Here is a 26,683-nt window from a genome sequence, read left to right as displayed (position 1 = left end):
GCTTCTTGACATCCTTGTCTCCGTTCGTGGACACAAGGTCTGCTTCGGACGCCAGCGACTATCGGCTCATAACTGGCTCCTTCATCTGACAGTAGGATGTTCAAACTGTGCTTACCATCGTCCCCATCCTTCTTACATCCTTGTCTCCTTTAACTGTCGACTCGTGGCTGCCTCTTTCATCTGACATTAGGGTGATCAAACTGTGTCTTACCATCGTCCCCATCCTTCTTGACGCCGCTGCTCTTCATCCTGCGATGCCGCTTCTTGACATCCTTGTCTCCGTTCGTGGAAGCAAGGTCTGCTTCGGACGCCAGCGACTGTCGTTTCATGTCTGGCCCTTTCGTATCAAAGGCCGACTTTAGGGTCATCAAACTGTGCTTACCATCGTCCCCATCCTTCTTAACGCCGCTGCTCTTCATCCTGCGATGCCGCTTCTTGACATCCTTGTCTCCGTTCGTGGACACAAGGTCTGCTTCGGACGCCAGCGACTGGCGGCTCGTGGCTGGCTCCTTCATCGTGTCGAAGGCCGACATTAGGGCCTTGTCGGTGGCTCGGGTCGGCTTGTCTTTGTAGCCTGGAAGAATAAAATGTGTCATTAGCATAAGTCTGTTTTGTCAATGGACTGGCATTTTGATGTTTGGAATAGGCAGGATAAATCAATCCGTTCACAGACAAAGTTTTATATTTTTATACATGCAATGAACTAACGGGACTATTTCCAACTCTCGTTCCCACCGCTGCATCTCTTGTGTAAGCAGGAGCTACAGCTTGACCGCCAATGTGACCCAACCAGTGAAGGTCAAGCTTGTCCCATGCAGTGATCTAGTCAAATCATGTTTCATGTGGGCGGTGTGTAAGCGTCGTGGCGACATCCGCCCACGACAAAAAACCATGAAAATATCCATGGCCGCTCTGTCAATGTCAAGAGACTGTCATAAAGCTGACCAAGCGAGAACGAGCGTGTCGAGCTTCTGTCGCAGTACTTTTACCGTCACACACTGTAGTGCTGCGAAAAGGTGACCAATGCCCTGTCTTGACCACTCTTTCAATGTCAATTTAAGCTGACGAAGCGAGAGCCCACCAATGCTGTCGTGTTCTCAAGGTTATTTTATGTGTGTGAAGCTTCTGTCCCAGCACTTTAACTGTGACGTACAGGCGCCATGGAGAAATGCGAACAGGCGCCATGGCCCAATGTCAATGTCATTAAACTTACTGTCAAAAGACTTTCATAAAACTTACCAAGCGAGAGCCCGCCGATGCTGTCGTGTATGTCGAGGCTGTTGTGCCCGTTATAGCCCGGCACTGTCGTAATGATGGACTTGGAACCGCGAGGCTTCTGGCCCGGCACTTTAACTGTCACGTACTGGAGAGATATCTCCTTGCCGTTCACATCTTCCATGTAATCCTGGGAAAGGATTGATGTAATTAAAACACAGTCGTAGATATAGACAGTCCACGAAGACGCGCCCCAACAGTTTTTGGTCGAGTGAAGCACGGGGTGCGATAGTTTGATCCGAGAAATCCGAGCGTCATTATTGTAGTGTGCGTGTGGACCCATGGATAATTTAGCGTGTACCGATAACACTCAAACATTAGAGGAAGAATGGTGGGGCGCGTCTTCGTGTATGAAACGATCTATAAAGTGAAAGTGACAGATTCAATTTTGCGATCGTTTTACGAAGTATTATGCTTTGAGTTTCCAAAATAAAAGTTGGAGCGAAGCCATTTCGGAATCAAAAAATAGTGACTGAGTTTCTTGCTATTTCTTTTCGGCACTGGCCCATTTACTGTCCCGAACCAGGAACATGGAAAAAAGCTGTTAAAAGAAATGAATTTGAATTTTTCACAAATCATTTTGCCTAGGAGATAATGCGTCAAAAGAGTCCAACATTCAGTGAAAACTCCTTTTATCATGCCAGTGGGTTCTCTACTAGCTCTACTATCATCTCAACAAGCTGTTTCCAACCTTTTCTTGACTAGGGACCTCTTAGGTGTCTCTCGCATTAGAAGTTAGGTTCGACATTAATTATGAACAATCAGATGAAGTAAATATTCCCATGTAGAACCATTAGGTGATTCAGCTGTCGTGCGATGCAACAAAAACATGAGAATGTCATATTATCTCGTTCAATTAGTTATAGAACGTTTCTGAATCGTTTACCAAGCTAGACAGCTAAATTACCATCAGTTGAACACACTTGTTCCTCTTTTCTACTGCAAAAATGCGTGGTTTACGTAACTCTTTATCAGCGGTCGTAAACTATTACAACCCATTACTTAAACTAAGTATTACCTAACACTACTAGCCCTACTATTTACTACTCTTACTGATAGTGTAAAATTGACATAATTGTATGCACTCTATCGAAGTCTTCAGTGACATGGCCCACGTTTAGCTTGGTCCACGGACCAAGTCATTGGATAGAAATTTTAATTTGTTTTTCTTTCAGTAACGGGGCCTACCGTCAATGTTTTATTAATAATTAAAAACCAAGTCAATAAAAACTACTCTAGAATCTTAGAGGTGGGCTCAGTCATTGGAAGAAAACTATTTAAAAATTCAATAATAAATATCCTTGGACGCAAAGTAACTTGAAGACTCCTCTATAGTGGCCATATCTCTCTTGTTGATATTTGACTGTCGATTTCTACGAATCATCAGTTATTTAGATATGTTCGGCTCTAAGTATATCAATTGCTTTTACATAGTAAAACAGGTACATACAGTAATAAATGGACTGTTTAACCATTAAGTTTATTCTAAAACGGTTTTAAATATCTAATAACATCAATCTTCTCAATCTTTACAAATACCCGAGAATAATCAAGAACTGGTATTAATTAACCCGGCGAGGATGTGGAGGGGTCAATTTGACCCCGTGCTTCATATTTTTGTGTACAGTTATTTATCCTGTAGCCGTGTGCTGTTGAACGTCTCAGTAGCTGGAGTAATTGAACTCTGCTACCCTTTGCACGCCATTAGTGAGTCAACTATCGCTGGTGAAAGAAAATAGACGTTCGAAAACGTAAAAATGACGAAATTTTGCCAAAATCACATTGCTCTATTTTGTTAAAAATGAGCTAATTTGTACCTTAGAAGACTAATTATGAATAACTAATGATATAAGATATTGATTACTATAAAATACTAATTAATATTATGAAATATGATGCAATTGCTTTTTTGTTACAAGATAACGCAAATTTCACAATTTTTTAGACTTTTAGAATATCTCTATTATTTAAACATGTATATTGCTATTGGTGAATTTTTCAATTTAAATCCATTAACTACTAACTATTACTTAAGTTTCTTGATAAATATTACTTTAATTACCGCTTAGTAGGGAAAAATCTACGAATCAAATACAGGGTCATAAAGACCCTCCACATCCTCGACTCATACCTTTTGTACCACATCCTCGCCGGGTTAATTGAAATAAAGTAAAATCAACAAGATTTGTGTGTATTTATAATGCGCACGCACCACTGCTTAGCTGATCTGTTGCTAATTGTACAAATAGAGCGAGATTAAACTAAATCGTTGATTCTACACGCATGCGCGCCGTGATAAATCTTATCGATAATTTTAGATGATAAATGTATGGGCTTATCGCGTAAAATCGATAAAATGCTTCGTAAGGTTATATCTCGGTGCGCATCCTAGGCTAAAGCCCGGTCTGTGAGCACGTAGAATTTTGTCCAATGACCCATCCTTATCGCTCGCGCGTAATTATGTTGCTGTCGCGCTCGCACACTCTCTGCGGGGTTCTCTCTTGGGGTCATTGGACAAAATTCTACGTGCTCGCAGACCAGACTATAGCATGATCGATGCTTTTAGATGATGATAAAAGTATGGACTTATCGCGTAAAATCGATAAAAGTTTATCGTGGCGCGCATCCTAGGCCTAGTGAAAACGAAAGGCGGAACCGCCTACTTGTGCGTTTGCGCGTGTTTTCAATCAGTGTACAACTTTGAAGATTATTTACGAATCAGAAATTGGAAAATGCTTCTTTAATATTGTACAAGACATTTATCATTTTAACTTTTCTTGTTACGCAATTTTATTGTTTTCGTTTCTAATTCAATAATGTCTACTGCCGACGAACATGTTTTTTTACTAATACCGATTCACAAATCTTGCAAAAAAGAATATTTTTTTTGTAATAATAACTCAGTGGGCAGTCATTGGCTAAAAATCTAGGCTTATTATGATCCAGGACCAAGTGGAAAGACGACCTCATAAAGGTAGCAGGAAGGCGCTGGATGCAGGCCGCTACCAACCGGGCGATATGGAAATGATTAGGGGAGGCCTATGTTCAGCAGTGGACGTCCTATAGCTGAGATGATGATGATGATTATGATGATGATCCAGGAAATTAACAATAGATAGACCTACCGCAACAAAACTACAAAGCTTTGTAACGATCCGATTCATATAATGAGTTTTATTGTATTGTATTAGAAGGTAAATAGACATTGTTACATTATATCATCTGTTTGATAATGATAAAGCAATCGTGTCAAGTGATAACAGATAATCGCATTTCACATGTATTTGCGGATCAATTGAAGAATAAATCTTTTTGCGATAATATTATTAGGTCTTTACCTATAAAATGGCCGCGTTTATTACGTTAGAGAGTTTGAAGAACAATTTTTTGCGATTTCTGCAAAATAACCAAAGCGAGAAAATTAGATAAGATAATTAATTCCCTATCCCATAATTAGATCGGCTTATTATTTCCAGCAAAAGATATTAAATGTACGCACAAATTCACGTTTTTATGGACAGGTAACACGAAATGGTACTCCGAATATAATATTCTCTTACGAAATTGCCCTTGGAATACAGTCATAATGTTTTTTCTCAAAATGCGTAAACACGCTTATTATTTTTGGCAGGTTCACATAATCTAGCCGCCGATCTGGGGACAGTAAGTGCTGACGCACTGAGAAGGGTAATTTTAGACTTTGTCGCCGCATTTAATATGAACTTGGAACATTTCACGTACTCTATTCTATTGTTTATGCTTTCTTTTAATAGCCTCTATTATTATTAGACATTTAGTTCAATATCGTGCGGAAATAAAATGTACGTCATTTTATTCATAAAATATCTATCGCGTTGGAACAGCCGCGTTCGTGAGAAATTGATAAGGTTTCGTGATAATCTTTACCAAGTAAATAATGTGTCCCATACAAAAATTTTATTATTGCAGGTAGGTATCTAATTTCGAGTATTTGGGCATAACTCATTCAGAAGAGCTTCAAATCAATAATATAATATCGGTTTATAATTTTAAAATCAAATACATAATACAAAAATGCATTTTCAATAGTCTTGCGTAATGTGTAGTATGAATGAACGCTTGACTTTCGAAACATAGTCAAAATCAGTGTGCCTACCATGAGTTTACGTTAGGTGTGCTCGCTAGCGACTGCGTAAAAAAATGACATTAATTGTATGACATATTGTGCAGCGCCCCTAGCGGCTACTTTCAAGAAACAAAATCTTCATAGAGATTTTTGACGTACTCGCTAGCGAGCACACCTAACGTAAACTCATGGTAGGTACACTGAAGTGAAGTTTCTAATCTATGTAGGTGTATGAAAAGTACTTACATGCAAACTTGGATGATACGTCAGCCGCCCATCATCGCACAGCGTGACATACTTCTTCTTCCACTCTTTATTCAGTGCTTTGCTACTCTTCTTGTACAAATACCCCTGTTTCAGGGGAATCGCCCTCCCCGATCCCAGCTCCCCATTCTTGAGTCTATCGTCCCCCTTTTTTGAGGGGGTGAAGAGATTCGATCTTCTCCTTGACTTTCGAGACGTTGTGGGGGTGGATGAGGGTGTGGGTAGGTCTTTCTGGTCTTTGCCAGGTTGGAGGTTGTCTAAGCAGTGTGGTGCTGTGAATTTGACGTTGTTGTTTTCCGTTGCTATGGAGACGAGGCCTGATGAGGATCCGTGGCTGCCTAAGGAGTTGCCCCATCGTGAGGAGGTGTCGGAGCCGTTGGTGCTGTGGATCTCGACGACGTGGGTTGAGGATATGCCGCTGCTGTTTGAGGATGCGTCGAAGGATTGAGCTCCTCTGTGCAGGTGGTGTGATGACGCCGAGAGTGTGTGGTGACCACGGGGTAGTGAGTCCTGGAAGAAAATAAAATTATCAGTTAACATCAATGGGTAAAATCTTTGGATTACATTCAAGAAGTTTCATGAGCAAACATGGATTACATCCACATTGTTTTAAAGGATTTTAATGGCCTTACAAATACGATATACGCGTTTAGTTTTCTGCTTAGATTTTTTTAATTCACAATGAGGATGCTCTTGGCCTGCATCTTACCTAATGAAAAGATTTATGGAATGATGATAGATTTATAATCTCTATTGTCATTCATGCATTTATAATCTTTCTTTTGATCTTACAATGGGATGTTACATAACTATTTATTTCTACACTGATAAATAAATATACCTACCTACATATAAAATACACTACATTTATACAAACTAATGAGTTTTCCTGATAATGCTTCAACAAAGAGACGGTCATAAACTTTCTTCAGACAATTATCCCTAGCATTGTGTAATTCTAAAACAGGCTTTAGCAAATTACGTTTATTGTAGCACTAACTAAAGGCTAATTTACATTAATTTAAATCACATGTAATAGATAGCATGCAAGATTGCTTGAAAATTGTTTGTGTAACAGCCTATGCAATTTAATGCAGATAATACTATGCAGGGTGCAAGCGTTTAAATGAACACATCTTACATAACTGCATTTGCGTCCAAATGGCAAAGTTAAGGAATATCAAAATCGGCAAAGTTAAGGAATATCAGTCCTAATAATGAAGTATTAGAAATCATTTTATAGTTATTGAATTGTACCTCATAAGAACCACTCCTCTGATAATAAGCGTACAATATGTTCCCAGTTAGGGTAAAATACTTGTGAGTTTCAGGCTAAAGGGTTTTAGCAAACTGAACTAAAGTTAATCTAACCCTAGTGACATATTATGGTTATCACTAAAACCACATTAATTATTTCCTCACATTATTTTCGAGTTTGATTAGAAATTATTACTGTAACATATGACAAAATCGATATTAGGACAGATTTAAGAACTACCTACTAACACAAAAACCTTTTATTCTAACATTGTTTACGTTACAACTTCAGATTAATACGAATTTCCATCGATACATGTGACACAACTCAGATTAGATACCGTAATCTGGTCAATCCGTACAGATACTGCTATCTATTACATGGTATTGATTTATAAACATATTTTTACACAATTATTGGAAACTTAATGACTAATATTGACTTCGTTTTCCTAGAACAAATCAGCTGAGAATTGGTGCCTGTCTGCGTTTTTCTACTTACTATACTGGAATTTTGTTCATTTTTACTAACATCTCATTGACTGAATCATAGATCATTGTACAACACTAAAAACAACTGCAGTTTATTTGGTCAGAGCTAGTTTTTTAGGTACTGAAAAATGTATTTATTACATACTTAATATTAACATCCAGGATGTTCTAGTTGCAAAAATTATGCATAAATAATCATGTCAATAACAATATAATAGTTCTTCTACACGATTCCCATCGCTTTATTTGGAAAGGCCTATCACTGATAAGATATCAGCATAACACATTTCTCTTGTATACTTCGGTATTTTCAGGACATTTGGACGCAAAACTGATAACATATATGTATTTACGGAAACCAGTTGTATGAACTATTGTTTTAGGCTGTATTTAGAAACGGAAATACAGTTATATCTAATACTAAGTTGTACTTAAAGAGTAAAGTACTGAATAAGTTACATTTATTAATTTAAAAGAACCTTGTAGTGTTTTGTTTAGCAAGGAGATAATGTAAGCCCATTCTATGGTGCTAGTTGTGTAATTTTTTTTTTAAATAACTTATGTATGGTGACCATTGCACACAATACCAAAAAAAGACTTGATCGATTAACAATTTATATACATATTTCCAATGACAGTGCGGACATGGTATAGAATAAATGCATTTCATTACAAGTGAAACTTGTTTCTTGGAGAAAAGCACAAAAAATACAATTAAGGTTGCGACAACAGAAAATGCTCAATGTTAAAATTCCTCAACTCAAGGTTGAAGATTAGGTACCTATTGGTGTCAATTAATTCTAGTATCAGTAGATTTTTACTTCAATTAATTAAGCAAATTGACTAATCTCATGCCAAAAATGTGTCTGTTAAAGTATTGAATTCCACGGAAATTACCTAACAACTAGGTAATTTAAATAACTTAGGATTCAAGGAATTAACACCTAATTAAGCAAAATACTTAAAGAATCGTAAAAATACAAATATCTTATTGTAATTTTTCACAGCAAAGCAACAATTCCTTTGTTTTAGTAAATAAAACTAAATTTATTTTACCAACGCCACCTAATCACGAGGCAATGAGGCGTGAAGGAATTGACTGCCTATTTTAAGAATTATGAGGAAGGAAAGTATTTTTTCGATGCACAAACCTTGTATAGAAACGTAGAATGGTTGTGACTGGGAGAGTTGGCCAGGGGCTGAGGAGTCACGGGCCTGGACCCACCAGAAAGGCATTGCGACGACGCCGACAGCCTTGTCCCAACAATCTTCTGGCACGCTGCAAATATACCATTACTTTAACACACACCACTTAACATTCCACACGCGACACACAACAATTCACAACGGCATGAAAACAAACCAAACGTTACACAGAAAATTTACGCACATTCAAATTTTGCCGATTTCCTACGATCGCGTTCCTCGGCTCTTTGTATGTTGTAACACGAACTTCGGCGTCGTAAACTGGATATCGGTGACAAATTCGATTTGAATATTAACGTTTTATCCATCATAACTAAATAATTAATTCAAATTCAATTAAAATATCGCAACAGACGACGCGTCCACGGCCAAACAAAGCGTAGCAAAATGTCAAAAAAATGTAAACAATGCCGAACGATTGAGTGAACGACCGAACGACCGCGCGGCTGGGGGCCGGTGTTACCACTGCACGAATGAAGAACTCCCCGCGGGACGGAACAAGATCAACAGCTTGTAAGTAAACCTACTATAGTCATCGCGGCACGCGTGCCGAAAGCAATAAAAAACTCAAATGTTATGTAATTTTACAAGCCGTTTCTAATAATGACGCCGCGTATGATGCGCTCTTAACACAAGTGCAAAAGAATGAATTAGTTTTTATCAAACAATACATTATTGTCATAATTTATACCGTTATTAATAAACTAAATATATATTTATCTCTTATCCGTATTTCAAAGCTTAAGATTGCTGCAATTATTGATAACTGAATTATTATTTTTCCTAATGTATTTCAGTATAATTCTGATAAACAATTCTTAGGTATACGTATTAATTAATAAACAAGCAGTTCCTTCAAATTTTATACGTAACAGTGTTGAGTTACAATTTTAATTAAAATAAATTTGTCAATGGTACAGCAAAAGACAATGAAGTTATGTAAATAGCGTCGGCATTCCAGACATCAAACCAAACCAGATTGAAATGACATCATGTTTCTTAGTATAAGTAATAACGAACGCTAACCGACTTCGCAAAAAAGAACAACTATTTAATTGGAATACCTACTCTTACATAAAGTTGTAAATCGATGTATTTCTTCCGACAAAAAGTGCAGAATTCGTAAGCAATCGTAAAAGTTTAAAATATCAAATGAACAAAATTTACTAGACAAGGCACCTGCGCTAATAAATGATCGCTAATTAATGACAAAATGATGGTAGACGATTAATTAGTAAGTGTAATCAGTTTGTAAGAGGTTTAAATTAAAAATGCTTATTGTTAACAAAGCTGTATTAGACGGAGAATATAGAAAAAAAGTGTGAATCTTACCATCTTGGAAAACTCTTTCGACGTTGAGCCCATACGTGGCGCACGTTTCGTAGTATGAGCATCTTCGCAGTTCATTCGACAGCTTGCGCGCACGGTTATCGTCCACGACGCGTGGACTACTTTCACTTATGGCATCTACAAGCAACCGATCGTTTAAAAGGAAATTATTAGAAATTCTATAAAATGTTCACTCGTACTTGCAAATTACAGAGCGATATACCGCAAGCACCAATCATCAGAATTATGAGAGGTGGTGTGAGAATGGTAATGCATAGTTCACATCATCAAGAGTAGGTAATCAAAGAAAACGTGTACCTATTGGGTATCTTTTTCATAGCTTGTTGTTATAAATAGCTGCAAAACTTTTATAGAAAATGATCAAGTTTTCTTTAATTTCATTTAAATGTGTCAGTTTTTTACCAGCTATGTTAATGTTTTATTACATGCACACGATGTACTGGGTACGTTACGTACATGATACATCAATATTTATTTTATTGGACGCAATGCTATGTGTCAATGGTATTTCCTATCAACTCACCTTGAGTCCCGACCAATATGATTGGAATCTCAGCGGAATTCCGATAATGGGACATCTTATTGAAGTAATTTGATACAGTGTTGTAACTGATTTCGTTGTCGAGGCTAAATACGAAGATCACCGCATCCACCCAGGCCGTGAACTGTAACAAAACAAAATATTCATGATTAATAATAATTAATGAATGGAAGCAAAGAACTACCAGGGGAAGAAAAAGACCAGATGATATTAATACCAGAGATTCTCCAGAAGGAAGAAGAATGTGTATTACAAAATGCAAGTGGTACAATTTCTTCAAGAAACAACAAAGTATTGAATGTACCTGTACTGGTTATACCAAAACATATTGTGAACGTATAATCTTACGTAAACCCACAGTAACCCTACTGTTGCGAAATTATGTCCACAGAAAAAACCGCACCCTCCTTTGAAACCCATAATAATTACGTGGGGTAATTTGGTGCAGTCGTAGGGGTTTGAAATGAAAGGGTTATGTAATGTGATACATATAGCCCTACCTTAATAAACAGATAAACATTTAGGCGTATGAGTATATTGTAGCTCGTTAGTAATATATTATTATTGTAAACTGTGTGATAACGTTCTGTTGTTTACATACATTGTATCGCTAAATCTGTGGTTTATGTCAGAGCTATTATAAAACGTGTATGGAGTTTCCACTTGAGTGAATAAAAGTGCGTGGGAGGGTGTCACCCCTTTCCTCTGAACAACAATCGACGGCACGAGAAGCGTCATCCGCCGTCGGAGTGCGTGCTGATGACAGCAGAAAAAGCTCAGATAAAAAATCTCAGAACAAGACCTTTTGTTTCCTCGACGCGTAATTGAAGCAAGGTTGAGAAAACACGGACCTTATCCTTTTCACAGAAATTACCTCGTTGTGTAAAACAGAATCGAAGAATGATTAAAGTTACAAGTTGTAAATCCCATTGTTGAAAGAAAACAATGACAATGGATGGAATGAAGTTGCACAAAAATTTTGATGGACTGTCGCAGGGCACTTAAGTTAGCTCATATTTTTTATTGTTATTGTCCACTATGATTCGAATGGAACGTCTATTGCTATTACATCATACTATAATAGTAATAATTTTTCATCATTGGGTCACGTCATATGAATGAACTAGCATAGCCTTGATTCTTAGTATGCGTCATCATAATAAAGCACTGCAAGTAATTTCGTATGGTGTAACAGAATCGTAACCGTGTAATGTTGATGCTAAGGTTGGAATTGCGACCTACACGTAAATATGAAATATATTTAACGACGCGTGAAATGAGATTACATTATTGACATTACGTTAGACATAAGCGACCTCGACAGTAATAAATTTCAATTTAAAGCCGTCCCAAATACAGTAATTTATGATAAAACATAGATTCCGAGATTAATAGAAACTATTAAAAACAACTAATATTACTTTTCCAAAAAATAGGTCACTTTAATATCACAGAAAGATAAGAGACCACTGTTATCAGATTCGAATCCGTATTAAAATGATTGGACAAACATAAAACAGTAAATAATACAAACAATTTTAATATCCTTACCAATCCATCACTACGATCAGATTGCACAATCTAAAGGCACAAAAAAACCTTTAACTTTTCTGACACGTAAACTAATTAAGAAAATCTGATGTAAATATTCACAAAATTGATATCAAACTCAAAAATGTGGTAGTCTACACAGGGCGGCGCACCGACTGTGACTGGGCGGGCGGGCGCCGTCAGGCTTAGGCGGCGAAACCTGACTTTTTGTTTCAGTCTCGCACCCCAGCCTCCCCTTTGCGAACGAGAGGGCAACACTGGATGCACTGACTCCAATGCAAACCTTGCAATAGAGCCTATATTTCTTGCGTACAATATCTGGTCTGCGTGACATCCGAGATGACTAAATTTAGCACTATGAACGATCGATTTCAAGGGGTTATGGTATCCACCACACCTGTCCGACATTTAAAAGTATTTATTCAGTAGAAGAAGAAGATACGACTGTATTGACAATAATATTTGTGATGTGAATATCTTTATAAATAAGTATTTTAGATGAATAAAAGATAAAAACGGACATGATAAATATTCACACATAAATATGGGAGTACATCTATTCGGATATGGCACGTTTATTGGCGCAATAGCACTCTTACTTTCATACGAGATAACAGGCCACGTAACGACAAGCCGTAAAAACTATCAGTGGGAGAATAAAAATAAGCGTTCGTCGATAATATTGGGCGTGATTCAATCAGATCTTGTAATATGAAATCTGTGACAAGGCCCAAGGGTCGCGGGTGTAACGCCCGATCAGAGCAACCAACTTTCTTAGGGTTGGTTCGGTCTGCGTTCCGATCAGTCACCTCCCAAGGTACAAGGACTCGGGATCTAACAATCAAAGTATAGGTGTCATGTCATTTTGATAAGGTGTCATCAATTTGTAATGATTAGTTCAATGGCTTAATATTTCTAATTGGTAATGACTCATCAGTGTTGACAAGTTGTCAATGACAACTCACTTAGAATTCCCGTTTCTGCTAATTCATCAATTAGCTAGCACCCAAACATTGTTCATTAAATACTTTAACGTCTTGATTCCGCCCAAACTGGCTTAAAGAATAACCATTTAATTGCTTTTTATAGCTATGGCATTCATAAATATAGGAATTAAAATTTTATCAGCTCACACTTCAAGACGAAGATGCTTGAAAATATTGTCAGCATTTTATACATTTTGATTATAAGAAAGCAACATGACGAGAAATCATAGCAGCAATGCGTAAACGATTACATTGATCACAAGCAAGATAATTTACTTTATAAATAAGGAAATATACAATAAGGTATGCTCGAAGTTGGAATATTCAATCTAAACCATCACTTCTCTCAAATCAAATCTCTATTTGAGAGAAAATTCTTCTATAACTTAAAAATGCATACTGCATAGTACCATCTCTTGGCTACCAAGAGAATTCAGAACAGATAACTGCAATGCAAAATATCATTTTCAAACGTATTCCGTTCCGCTGATAGTGATAATTATCTTTTGAGAGCATTGTGCCAGAAATGCGATTTGTTCATCCGCGAATGATGTGATAGCATATCCGGTGTACCACATTAGTTAAACATTACTAAACTTTTAAAATCATGTCCATTTCGCAATTTCATTAGAGCCAGGGCGAGCACCATACAGCGATGGGGCCTATCAACGCGAACAATTCATGGCTTTTGTTGTCTTGTTAAAAGTACTCAGGAACAGGTTTTTATGCCCCGCAGCCGGGGTGCGTCTCGAACAAAGCAAGTCGTGCCTATCTACATACACGCGAGTTAGTTACAGTTTTTTTACGTGGCTTGAACAGCAGAGAGAATAATGTCGGGGCAGGTAACTCGTTACACGAACGTGACCCTTACGGCTCTCACCGGCTACATTGTTCGTGCGATGTGATACTGGGCTTTGAGGAACTGTGGATGCGTGTAAAATACTTCCTTGCGGTTGCGATGCTTCCGTTCTAGAAGCTGCTTTGTTAAAGTTAGCACAAGTCCGACAACACAAAGCTTGAGCGAGCATCCATGGCAAAATAGATCTTTAATCTAGAACCTTTTTAAATAAATAATGAACCTCTAAAAATATTACGTATTATTGTGGCTTAAAATATGTATAAAACGCTCCTCCAGCCGTGATCCAAATCAATCATGCCCGTAATCGGTCAAAGATTTTGGACTGAATTCAACTTAAAATAGAAATAAGGGTCAAATCTTAAACCATTTTGAATAGACGACAAGGGCAATGAATTTTCTAGCTGTAAAGAGCGCGGTAAATGACCGGGCAGTTTCTTTGATCATATTCAAAGAGCAAACGTGACGAATTGTTCTGTCAGTACCACCATTTGTCATTACATTTTCAACACTAAAAAGTACAAGCGTGAAAATATTGTGACCATTGTCTAATAATTTAAACTGTGTGATAAATGTCATTATGAATCAATTATTTTTATTACATTCCACATTATATCGCAGCATATAATAGGGAACCCTCACAAACAAAAGGTTCTTCAAAATTACGATGTGATTAAAGAGCACCTACTAATTAAATCGCATCCGACTGAACTTTTGTTTCAACTAATTGCAATATCAACACTTTTGTAGATAAATCTTTTCACTTCTATTCTCCTTTTTTGTTAAAAGATAGAAGTAATAAGGCAAAGCTAAGTGTGTTTAGTGAAGTCAACTCATTATCATATAGATTTTCATGTAAATCTAAATTGTATGCTAAGAATTCCTTAAGTGAAAATAAGTGTGTCCTTCTTACACATAAATTACAGAGTGTTTAACCCAAAATTCAACGTATGTAGTGTAGAAACAAAATATTTACTCAAAATAATATCTGAGTAACTGTAGATATCCACAAGGTAATTTTAATAGCACATGGATGGACGCCGCCACGAAATGTATGTGCATGAATAAACAGACGGTGTAAATAATTTAAAACATTATTCCAAACAAGAATTCTACAAAGTTGGCTGGTCTGGGTATTTTCGGCAAAACAACGTCCATTGTATGAATGTAAGAATTAGATACAGTGATCATGGTACGCCAAGCTTTTTCAAGGTTGCACGAAATGTACCCAATGTTGCATTAGCTGAGTACGAGTAAGTAAAAAAGGCACGTACTTCCAAAATTTGTTCCCTGCATGTTCGCTACCACTCCCCTTGCATCAAAGTTTCAAGGAACGGGAGAGCACCAAGTTTCATCGAGTAATGTAACTTTCTGTGATAAATAGGGCTGATGTAACGAGCCAAAATAAACGAATGAACAAATTAGATAGCATCAATATCAATAAATATCATGACACCCCCATTTCACATAAACTTTTACTGATTTATACAATCGTGTTAAGAGTGATTTAATAAATGCCCCAGGCTAAGAAGTTCAGCAATCTCCAAATGGAATATCGTTGCTTGACAACTTTGAATTTAGAACACAATGTGTGCCGGACGGTATGGGGTAGCAACCCTGTGCGGACCCTGGATACCGTACGCCGACACGGCGCGATGCGGGGTGCAGCGCGAGCGGGAGAGCGAGACGAAGGGGGCGGGGAGCGCAGAAATAATAACTCGGTTGTGGTTGAGACTGTGACCGGTTCCTCGGAGCAGTGGCGAGAGCTTGGTGTTGTAGCTTGTTGAGGAGAAAACGCGGAACTGACTGGGTCCGGATGGCACCCCGATATTTATTTACTTTCATTAGAGTGAGAAAACCTAGCTGCCTCTCGCTCTAATGAAACAGCAAATCTATTGCCCTCTCTCTCTAATTTAGACCCCCCCTGGGCGGCAATACCGTATAGAGAGCCTGTTTTTTATCTATTCGGTGACCTATTTTTTAACTATGACCTTGACCTAATTCTTATCGGATTCTAATTAGCTCTTCCACTATTCTTTGGAATCTATGTTATTTATTTTCAGACAAATTACTTCTTACTATTCGATAGGTAAATAAAGGTACACAGGTACAGGGTTAATTACAAATAAATCATTTGTACAAAAATTAGGGCTCATTTGGCCACACTATTTTAAATTAATTGCCTTTATGGCTAATTAAGATTATCACCAATTAAAAGTAAATAACTATAAAGATCTACACATAATTATCTATCTAATTTACATATTATAAATATGACTCGACATACATAACTAGACGAAATTACAGGTTTAATCGATATACATAAAACAAAGGGCTATCAAATTATACATTTCTATGGTTTTCTAAAATAAACTATGATTTATACATCTCCAACGTCCCACATACGCCTATTAATCAGTAATTAAGGACTCGACACATTACTAATTGTGAACTAACTGAGAACCAACTAAGAGAAAGTGGACTGTATTACGAAGTTAAACTATTTACTGTCAAACTATATAAACGAAATAAAAACGATACAAAATTGAAACAAAACGAAAACTATTTACAACTATTTAAGTTTCTATTCGGGGCCGTCCGTCGTGCACATTCTCCCGCCGTGTAGCGCTGGTTGACTCGGCGCTACACCTCACTCGGTGTCACGACGGTCGATGTGGGCAGCACGACGAGCTTCTTGGTGGGGCGGCGCAGGACTCCGGTGCGGGTGGCGACGTCGGCGGCGCGCACGATGCCATCGCGCCCAGGGTAGACTTGGACGACGCGCCCCCGGGGCCACACGTTGCGTGGCAGGTTGGAGTCGGCGATGAGCACGAGGTCGCCGATGTTGAGCGGTGCTCCGCTCCCGTGCGGCTCCCGCCGGTGTTGGAGCTCCGGCAGGTACTCTCGGACCCAGCGGTCCCAGAACTCGTCGGCTAGCCGCTGAGCTCGCCTCCAGTGGTGGCGGCTGGCGACGTCTGCTTCGGTGAACGTCCCCGGCTGTTGGATGCGGCCCGACCCCCCGAGTAGGAAGTGGTTGGGGGTCAAGGCTTCGGCGTCGTCGGGGTCCACTGACACGTGGGTCAGTGGTCTGCTGTTGACTGTGTATTCTGCCTCGCAAAGCAGAGTGGCGAGCGTCTCCTCGTGGGGGTGACGCTCGCGCAGGACGGTACTGAGGGCGTCCTTGACGGACCGGACGAGGCGTTCCCACGCCCCGCCCATGAACGGTGCGCTCGGCGGTATGTAGCGCCATCTGATGAGGTGGTTGGCGGCCTCCTGCCGGCTCGCCTGGAGGGCGGCCCGCTGGAGCTCGACGTCGGCACCACGCAGGTTGGTGCCGTTGTCCGACCAGATCTCTGATGGTTGCCCTCGGCGCGCCATCATGCGGCGCAGCGCGAGGACGGCGGAGTCGGTGGAGAGTGAGGCCGCGACCTCCAGGTGCACGGCCCGGGTGGTGAGGCATGTGAACAGCGCCACATACCGCTTCTGGTGTTGTCGGCCCACGGTGACTGAGAGCGGCCCGAAATAATCGAGGCCGGTGTAGGTGAAGGGCCGCTGATGGTGAGCGAGGCGTCCCGTCGGGTGGTCGCCTGTCGGTGGTACTGCGGCCACCGCGCGCCGAATTCTGCACTGCTGACAACTTTTGATCACGCTGCGCACGATGGGACGAGCTCGGATCACCCAGAAGCGTTGTCGGATCTCGTTCAGGACTGTCTCCACGCCGCCATGGTGTAATTTCTGGTGCGTCCATGCCACGTAGAGTTTGGTGTACTGGTGGTTTCCATCCAGCACAATCGGATGCTTCTGTTCTTCAGCGATGTTTTCTGCGGCCGTGATTCTTGATTTCAGCTTAATCACCGGCTCGCACGGATCGAAGGCCAGCGCGAGTGAGCGCAGCCGGCTGTCATTGGACACTGCTTCTGTCTTCTTTAAAGCTTCTAATTCGGCGCCGAACGCTTCCTGCTGCACGGCGCGCACCCACAGCTCCTCCGCCCACACGATGTGCTCGGCGGCCAACGGCGGTATGACGTCTTCTGTAAGGACGGCTCGGCGCGGCGTGGGCGGCGCGGTCGGCTTGGCGACACGGCGCCACGTCGGGTCGGCTTCGGTGTTTCGAGTTGTCCGCTTGTAACTGTTGACGTTGGCGCTCTGCGGGCGCGCCCGGCGCAGCGGGGCACGGAAGCGGTGTATCGCCTGGAGGACTCTCGCCGTGGCGCGTATCAGGCGCAGCCACGACGAGAATCTGTGTGGTGACGGTAATGCATCGGAGACTCTGGGCTCGACGATGCTTGATGCGACGGAGTGGGTCCTCTCTTCTCCGGTTGGGGCCGCCTGTTCTATTTTCTCGGCCGGCCAGCTGTCAGCAGGCTCATACAGGAACTTCGGTCCCGTGAACCACCGATGATGCTGCGTAAAGTTGACCGGCGCTCCTCTGGTGGCGTCGTCAGCCACATTCTGTTGGGTCGGCACCCACCGCCACTCCTTCGCCTGTGTGTCTTCCTCTATTTCTGCCACTCTGTGTGCGACGAAAGGCTTGAAAGAGCGGGGTCCCGCCCTCAGCCACGCGAGTACGGTTTTCGAGTCGCTCCAAAAGACTCTTCTGTCTGCCTTCAGCTGGTATTCGTCGGCGGCGGTGCGGGCCAGGCGGCAGCCCAGCACGGCGGCCTGCAGCTCGAGCCTTGGGATGGACGTCAGCTTGAGGGGCGCCACGCGCGCCCTGGCGGCGGCAAGCGTCACGTGCACTCTACCGTCTTCGTCTTCAGTGCGCCAGTAGACAGCAGCGGCGTAGGCCTTCTCGCTGGCGTCCACGAAGGTGTGCAGCTCGCGTCGGGTCGCCCGGCTGTAGCCAGGGTGACATCTTGGCAGGTTGACGTCTCGGAGCGCGGCCAGCTGCCGCACCCACTCACTCCAGCCCGTCGACAGCGGCGGTGGTAGGCGGACGTCCCAATCGACGCCTACGCGCCACGCCTCTTGTAGCAGCTGTTTTGCTACGATGGTGATGGGGGAGGCGAGGCCCAGCGGGTCGAACAGTGACATCACTGTCCGCAGAGCCTCCCTCTTCGTCGGAGTTTGCCCGCTGTCGACGTCAGGCACCCGGGCGAAGTTCAGATTAAATCCCAAGGTGTCGCAGGTCGGCCTCCAGGTGAGGCCCAGGACCTTCTCTTCGATGTCTTCAAGTGTGACGTCCCGAGTGGCGGCAGCTTCCGCCCGATGGACTTCTAGTACTTCGGAGCGATTCGAGGCCCACTTGGCCAAATGAAAATTGGCATCCGCGTGCACTGTGCGCACGTCGGTGCTCACTCTAACTGCTTCTTCAACTGTTTCAAAACTCTGGAGATAATCATCCATGTAGTGATGACGCACGATGGCTTCGGCTGCGTCCGGATGGTCGGCCCGATGACGCTCGGCGTTGTGATTTTTGACAAACAACGCCGTGCACGGTGAGCAGGCTGCTCCGAAGATGACCGACTTCATCCGGTACTCTGTGGGCGGTCCCTCCCGCCGGTGTGAGCGCCACAAGAAGCGCAGCGCATCTCTGTCTTTCTCGTGAACTTGTATTCGCAGGAACATCTCTTGTATGTCCGCGGCGACGGCGACGGCGTGCTGGCGAAAGCGCATCAGCACCCCCGGCAGCGACTGCAGGAGGTCCGGACCCGACAGCAGGTGGTCGTTCAGGCACGTACCCTTCGTGCGAGCGGCGGCGTCGAAGACTGGCCTCACCTTCCCGGGCTTGGCTGGATGGAGCACCGGGAAGTGAGGCAGGTACCAGATGCGCCCGGTGGTCGATGGTGCGGTGGCGGCTTCCTCTGCGTATCCTTTTTCTATCAGCTGTGTCATCTGCCGCTCGTACGCCGCCCCGAGCTCCGGCTGCTTGTCCAGCTTGCGCTCTGTGCTGTGTAGGCGCGTCAAGGCCTGGTCGTAATTGTTGGGCAGCTCGGGGTGGTCGGTGGCCCAAAGTAGGCCCGTTTCGTAGCCCGCTGTCGGCAGCTTGATGGTTTCACTCTCCAGGATGCGAAGCGCCCGCTCTTCGGGGTCGGCGCGCGTTTTCTTGGGCGTCACGCCCAACGATTCGATTGCGAAATGCTTCTTGATCATTTCTTCTATTCTATTGTCGCTCTCTTCATTGAGCCTGTATACGTGGTGGACTGTGTGCCCCAGGCTCCGGCTGCTTGAGCCGTGGAGCACCCACCCCAGGGGTGTGCGGGACGCCACCGGTTCTGTTGCGGCGCCACGTCGTACCTCGTTGGCCAGTAGGAGTTCCCAATTGTCCTGCCCGATCAGGATGGTGGGCCGCGCCTCCGCATACCGCACTCGCGTTTCGATATCTTGAAGATGTTGATATTTTGACAAGTCTCGGTCAATGTGCTGGGCCGCCAGTCGTAAGTTCTTGATAGTGCGGCCTCGCAGGGAGTGCTCTTCATCCTGCCCTCGTAGCACAAGTTTCACTCGTCGCGAGTCGGTACGCGTGACGCGGGCCCCCGCTATAGCTTCTATGCTCAATGGGTCTATGGGTCCTGTAGCGCCCGCGCGCTTAGCCAGGTCTTCGTCTATGAGTGTGACTGTCGAGCCGTCGTCTAATAGTGCGAATGTGTCTATATTGGCCTTGGGGCCCACCACTGTCACTGGTAGCATTTTGAGGAAACTTACGGTTGACTTTCCAGATGAGTTTGCTGCTGTCACTGTTTCACTCCGGTTGGCTGGCACTTCGGGTCTCTTGAAGTGCAGTAATGGGTGGTGGGTCCTCTCACAGCCGTCCTCTCCACACTGACGGTCTTCACACTTATGCCCCCATCTCCTGGGGTTCAGGCAACGGAAGCATAGTCGATCCGCTTTCGCTATGCTCCATCGTTCACTGTTGTTCGCACGCACAAATTTTCTACACTTGTCGGCGCTATGGTTCGGTAAACTGCACACTGGACACTTTTCGCTTCTGTTGTCGCACTTTTCGCTGTCACTCCGACTGTTGTAGGCGCGCTGCGGCCGGTTGCGTGGCGCCGCGCGCTGCTGCTGCTCCTCGGCGCCGCCGACGAGCTCGGGGTCTGCGTACTTCCCGCACGCCTCCGCCTCCCTGGTCACGAAGCGGTGAAGGCGCACGAGGTCCGGCTCCTCTGGCGGCTGGTCCCGGCTGAAGTCGAACCACCGGTACCGCAGCGACGGCGTCAGCTTCTCTGTCACTTGCTTGACCACTTCCGGATTGTACATGTACTGCGGCTGCTGGAGTGCGCGGAGTGTAGCGACGCTGTTTTTTATTCGACTCGCGAACTGTATTATGTCCCGTGGCGCATCTGTAGGCTTCTGTACGTTGCGAAGTCGTTCGATCTCGGCGAGCGCAATCGTCTCCGGTCTGCCGAATCTTGTCTCGAGTTCGCCGATTATTTCCGCCGGGCTAGTGTTTACTATGAGTAAACTGCTAACCGCTTCCTTGGCTTTTCCTTTCAAAGCCCGTCGCAGGCGGGCTGTATTCTCGATTTCTGTGAAGTATCTCTCTGTTTCTTGATAGCCCGCTCTGAAGGCGAGCCAGTCGAGATGCGAGCCCCCGAAGGGCATCAGTTCTCCGATGAATCGCGGCGTGGCCCCATGTGGGCGCGCGGCCTGCGCGATGGCGGCCGCCAGCTCGTTGAGGTCGAATTGTCCCTCGGACCGATGATACCCCGTTGCTGCTGGCGGCGGCTTCGATGACGACGATTGCTTCAACTGTACGCTGTGCGGCGGCGCCACGCCCGATAGCGGCGCGGCGAGCTGCTGTGCGATCGATACGCCGGTCGGCAGCGCGTGTGGCGCGCCGGGTGGCGGCGGTGGTGCGTGTGACACGCCGGGCGGCGGTGCATGTGGCACGCCGGGCGGCGGTGCTACGCCTGTAGACTGTTGCGGTGCACTGAGCGGCGCGGCGGGCGGTGGCGGCGGCACTGTATTCAGCCACTCGGCCACTCGCGCCTGGCCCAGCGATTCACCCGATGCGACCGACTCGCCGTCCTGGCTGTCCTCCTCCAGGACGGCAAGCCTGGCCTCTTCCAGCTCCAGCTTGAGTCTGGCTATCTTCTGTTTGGCGCGCGCGATCCTTCGCGCACGGTCGGATTTCGTCGACGACGCTCTTGCTGCGTCGTCGTGCTGCTGTTGCGACGACGGTGCTGGCGGTGGTGGTGGCGCCTCCGACGGGGAGCCGGGCGGCTCGATATGCCGCACCGGTTCCGGCGCTGACGGCCTCGGGGCCGCCACTGACTGTGACGCGGTCGCGGGAGCGCTCTCCTCAGGGCGCTCCTGTGCCTCGATCGGCTCCGCGGGTCTGCCTCTACTCCGAGTCACCGGCATTTTGCTACGCTCCCCTTGCTTCCGGTTATGAAGCCGATGAAATTTCCCACTCGCTTTTGCTGCCGAAGTGTCCAATCCGGCTCCGAATGGACCAATGTGCCGGACGGTATGGGGTAGCAACCCTGTGCGGACCCTGAATACCGTACGCCGACACGGCGCGATGCGGGGTGCAGCGCGAGCGGGAGAGCGAGACGAAGGGGGCGGGGAGCGCAGAAATAATAACTCGGTTGTGGTTGAGACTGTGACCGGTTCCTCGGAGCAGTGGCGAGAGCTTGGTGTTGTAGCTTGTTGAGGAGAAAACGCGGAACTGACTGGGTCCGGATGGCACCCCGATATTTATTTACTTTCATTAGAGTGAGAAAACCTAGCTGCCTCTCGCTCTAATGAAACAGCAAATCTATTGCCCTCTCTCTCTAATTTAGACCCCCCCTGGGCGGCAATACCGTATAGAGAGCCTGTTTTTTATCTATTCGGTGACCTATTTTTTAACTATGACCTTGACCTAATTCTTATCGGATTCTAATTAGCTCTTCCACTATTCTTTGGAATCTATGTTATTTATTTTCAGACAAATTACTTCTTACTATTCGATAGGTAAATAAAGGTACACAGGTACAGGGTTAATTACAAATAAATCATTTGTACAAAAATTAGGGCTCATTTGGCCACACTATTTTAAATTAATTGCCTTTATGGCTAATTAAGATTATCACCAATTAAAAGTAAATAACTATAAAGATCTACACATAATTATCTATCTAATTTACATATTATAAATATGACTCGACATACATAACTAGACGAAATTACAGGTTTAATCGATATACATAAAACAAAGGGCTATCAAATTATACATTTCTATGGTTTTCTAAAATAAACTATGATTTATACATCTCCAACGTCCCACATACGCCTATTAATCAGTAATTAAGGACTCGACACATTACTAATTGTGAACTAACTGAGAACCAACTAAGAGAAAGTGGACTGTATTACGAAGTTAAACTATTTACTGTCAAACTATATAAACGAAATAAAAACGATACAAAATTGAAACAAAACGAAAACTATTTACAACTATTTAAGTTTCTATTCGGGGCCGTCCGTCGTGCACACAATGGTAGTATTCCAAACAACAGTAATTGGTCTTCAAATATTTGACCTTCACCACAGCAACTTTGCAAGTAGAGGTGTACGGGTGACCTATGAGATCAACGCACTTTCAATGTGAAATAACGGTTCCAGCGTTGTGGTTCGCTCGTCTATAGTTTGGGAAATCGATTTGAAATCACTAACGCACTTTTGTCTAATGCTTCTTCGATAATATCTACACTGTGATTTAATTATTAGCTGATGTTCATAGCGGTTTGATATTCCAAGCTTGCCACGTTTATTGCTAGTGGTTTAAGTAAACAGTTAAGTAAACAGGAGCTCTGAAGCAAGTAAATAGCAATTAAGTTAATTGCTTTCCTATGAACTGCGGATTCCCTTGAGTTGTTTAAACTTTGTTTCAAATAGTCTCTAAGTAATCTCTTAGAATTTTAAAGTTTCTCTAAGGATTTGTACGTAAGTGACAATATTTTTATTAAAATAATAAACACATAAAACTTATTTACGATACGCGCAGGTGTCGCTAACACCCGCTTCCGGTCAGAATTTATGAATATATTTTGCTATCACGGGGAGTGTCTTTTAGTTATTAAAATAGAAGCAATATTATCTTAGAAACAACATTTACTTTGCGATTCAAAATTTATAATTATAATATTTATTGAATGGAGGACAGAAAATTGTTTTTTACGACAGCAAAGTTACACCAGATATTTAGGTCACCACTCACAGACCAAAACAAAATATTATTTTATGATAATATTTTACAGTAAAATCATGAATGCATAATTTTGAAATATGAATCTCATTATATGCAAAGTAACTAATGCATTTCCAAGGTGAACCATGCATTAATGGATAATAGCCGTAACAGCTTTGAGAAAATCGTTGAAAGTCTGCTCTGGACTAAAAGCTCTTGTAAACTGTTCCATAAATTAACTCAGTGTCCATGATATACTTTGAACTATAATAATCATGACAGTTTTAGATTTATCAAAGTAAATTATGCAATATCAAATAGTCGTTCATTAATGCAAAGTAAAGCAAATATTATTATTAAGATTTAACGTAAGTTCATGAAATACTTAGGTTTTCAAGTAATTTGAGCTTTTACTTTACCGAATTTAACATTAAATAGGTGTTCACATGAATTGATGGAATGGTTAAATAGTAAACATTACTGATAGCTTTATGCTCGTATGGTAAATATCGGGCACGTTTAATCAGTCATTTTTCAAATAAAAAATTCAAGATATGCAATCAAAATATTTTAATAATATAAAAATCAATACAACTTAATTCAGAAAAATAATACAAAAGAAAATATAATTGACATCAAAACTCGAGTCCTAGTAAACCTTGCAACGATTTTCCGACATAATTTTTGATTTTCCGTGTCATAAACAATGGGGGATTCACTGTACGAACCGGGAAGGTGGCGCCACACGCAACGTCTGGCCTTCGTCAACCGTCACTTTCTATAACTACCACTTTACCCCATCCGCCCGGCAAACTCCTGAATATGTAAACACTGCCCGCGGTCCGTCAGGTAATTCTAGCCAATCATTCACTCGTTCAATCTTTTTGAAAAAGCGGTTATTTTACAACCACAGATAAAAAAATTGTACTATGTAAAGTCAAAATAAATAAGCCGCGTCACGCGCGTAGACAAAAAATTGTTAGCCTACCTAAAATAAGTACAATATTACTACATAAACACACCAAAGTATACCTTAAGCTGAATCTGGATTTTGGCTCTAAAATTCGACCACAGACATGCCCCCTTGCTTTCAAACATTATTTGCGAACAAAGACGATCATTGTTATTTTATTTACCCCCTAAATACATAGTATTATGGTATGTTTACTTATTTATTTACCACTTTGGCGCCAAGCTGTCGGCACTTCAGCTACTTGCTACTTCGGCACGCGTCGCTTATCGTGAACAGCTACTTAACTCAGTACAACACCCTAACGTTTCACATAAATCTTGCTGCTATAACAATAAGGTTCTATTCGGAAAAATATTATGGGGGAATAAAGTAAATAATGGATATGGCAAATTGAAACTATAATTTGATCCGGTTACAAGATTTTTTTGTAGTATTACTTAAATATAAATATTTCATCCATCACCCATCTGGAAAATGGAAAATTCTACAATCAAGTTAATTAGGTCTGACTAGACCAGACAGACATTTAATAAATTATGAAGAGAAAACGACCCAAATAAAATTAAGAAAAAAAGAACAAACAATACTTGACACGATATTGGCAATTAATTTAATTTACCCAATTAGGATAGGTAAACTTATTAGGTAAGGTAGTAGTAATCTGTACCTAAATTACGTATAAAATTAATAACGCATCTACAAATAAGTTTCATAGCTTCATTGAAACTTCAGGGGGGAAGGATCCAATTGAAAACCTTTGTTCACCCTGTACAATAAAGACTTCACTTTGATTTTGAAAACAAAAGGAACGTGATAGTTTACAAGTAGTTTATCACGAATTTAAAGCTATTAAATTGTAATCTTTGATGAGAAAAACAGCTGATTAGATTATCCTAAAATTCAACCAGACGACAGTAGAAATCTAAAAATCACCCCTTATATCAAATCGTATTAACGTGTATATTGATTGACAAACACTAATCGAGAAAGTGAATAACTTTTAGTGCCTAAATAAATATGTAACTCTCTGAGACCTGCCTAAATTAAAATTACATTTCAAATACATGACGTCATTAACATAGACCAACCAATCCAAAGCACCCATTTTCTATAGATTTCGAGCCAGCCACCACTTTAAATAATGATAAACTTAAAAAAGCTTTTATTTATACACTTACTTGCAAGTGTTTTCAATACTTAACAAGTGTACCAATACTTAATTACGCTAAGTAACTGTTCTTTGTTCGTTACAAAATACATGGGACTTTAAAAGCTTGGTGTTGCTAAGTAAAATATTATGTTGAGTCTCCAATTCTCCATGAGAAGGTGAGCACAAACAAAAACAATTATTTCGATTTTAGGCAACGAACTTATCAGCGATTAGTTTAGATATATATAAAATGAACACTCTGAATTATTTTGTTCTTTGACAGTCTACCTCAGCACGAGTCTCATTAATTATGTATCAATTTTCTTTGTGAAGTAGTGCCTTCTGAAGTGAGGTGAAGGTTCATTTATATTTCATAGAGCTGCCTCAAATGAGTCGCACTTTCGCTTCTAACGTCTGAACGAACGACATGTGGATTGTGGTTTGCACAATAATGTAGGTAGAATAATAATTAGTAGCTAGGTAACTCAGAACGTTAGCGCAGTTTTTGAGCTAACTCCACATCTTAAGACTTTTGATAGTACCAGCCTTTTCTATTATCT

The 26,683-nt window shown here is 42.3% G+C and overlaps 1 protein-coding gene across 1 annotated transcript in view; it reads right to left on the bottom strand.

Annotated features, from left to right (window-relative positions):
• Positions 1-26,683, bottom strand: part of LOC135074111 (centaurin-gamma-1A) — a 337,729-nt gene that overhangs the window by 15,733 nt on the left and 295,313 nt on the right. The window contains exons 4-9 of the mRNA XM_063968417.1: positions 10,473-10,614; positions 9,932-10,066; positions 8,545-8,672; positions 5,627-6,154; positions 1,240-1,405; positions 212-574 (exon numbers count right to left, since the gene is read on the bottom strand). Of these exons, the coding sequence (XP_063824487.1) occupies positions 212-574; positions 1,240-1,405; positions 5,627-6,154; positions 8,545-8,672; positions 9,932-10,066; positions 10,473-10,614 (1,462 nt within the window). The remainder of the gene's footprint in view (positions 1-211; positions 575-1,239; positions 1,406-5,626; positions 6,155-8,544; positions 8,673-9,931; positions 10,067-10,472; positions 10,615-26,683) is intronic.

This window comes from Ostrinia nubilalis, chromosome 8 (genome assembly GCF_963855985.1).
Source record: "Ostrinia nubilalis chromosome 8, ilOstNubi1.1, whole genome shotgun sequence".
Taxonomy (NCBI): domain Eukaryota; kingdom Metazoa; phylum Arthropoda; class Insecta; order Lepidoptera; family Crambidae; genus Ostrinia; species Ostrinia nubilalis.
Note: the sequence above shows the minus strand (reverse complement) of the source record. Positions and strands in the feature narration are given on the sequence as shown.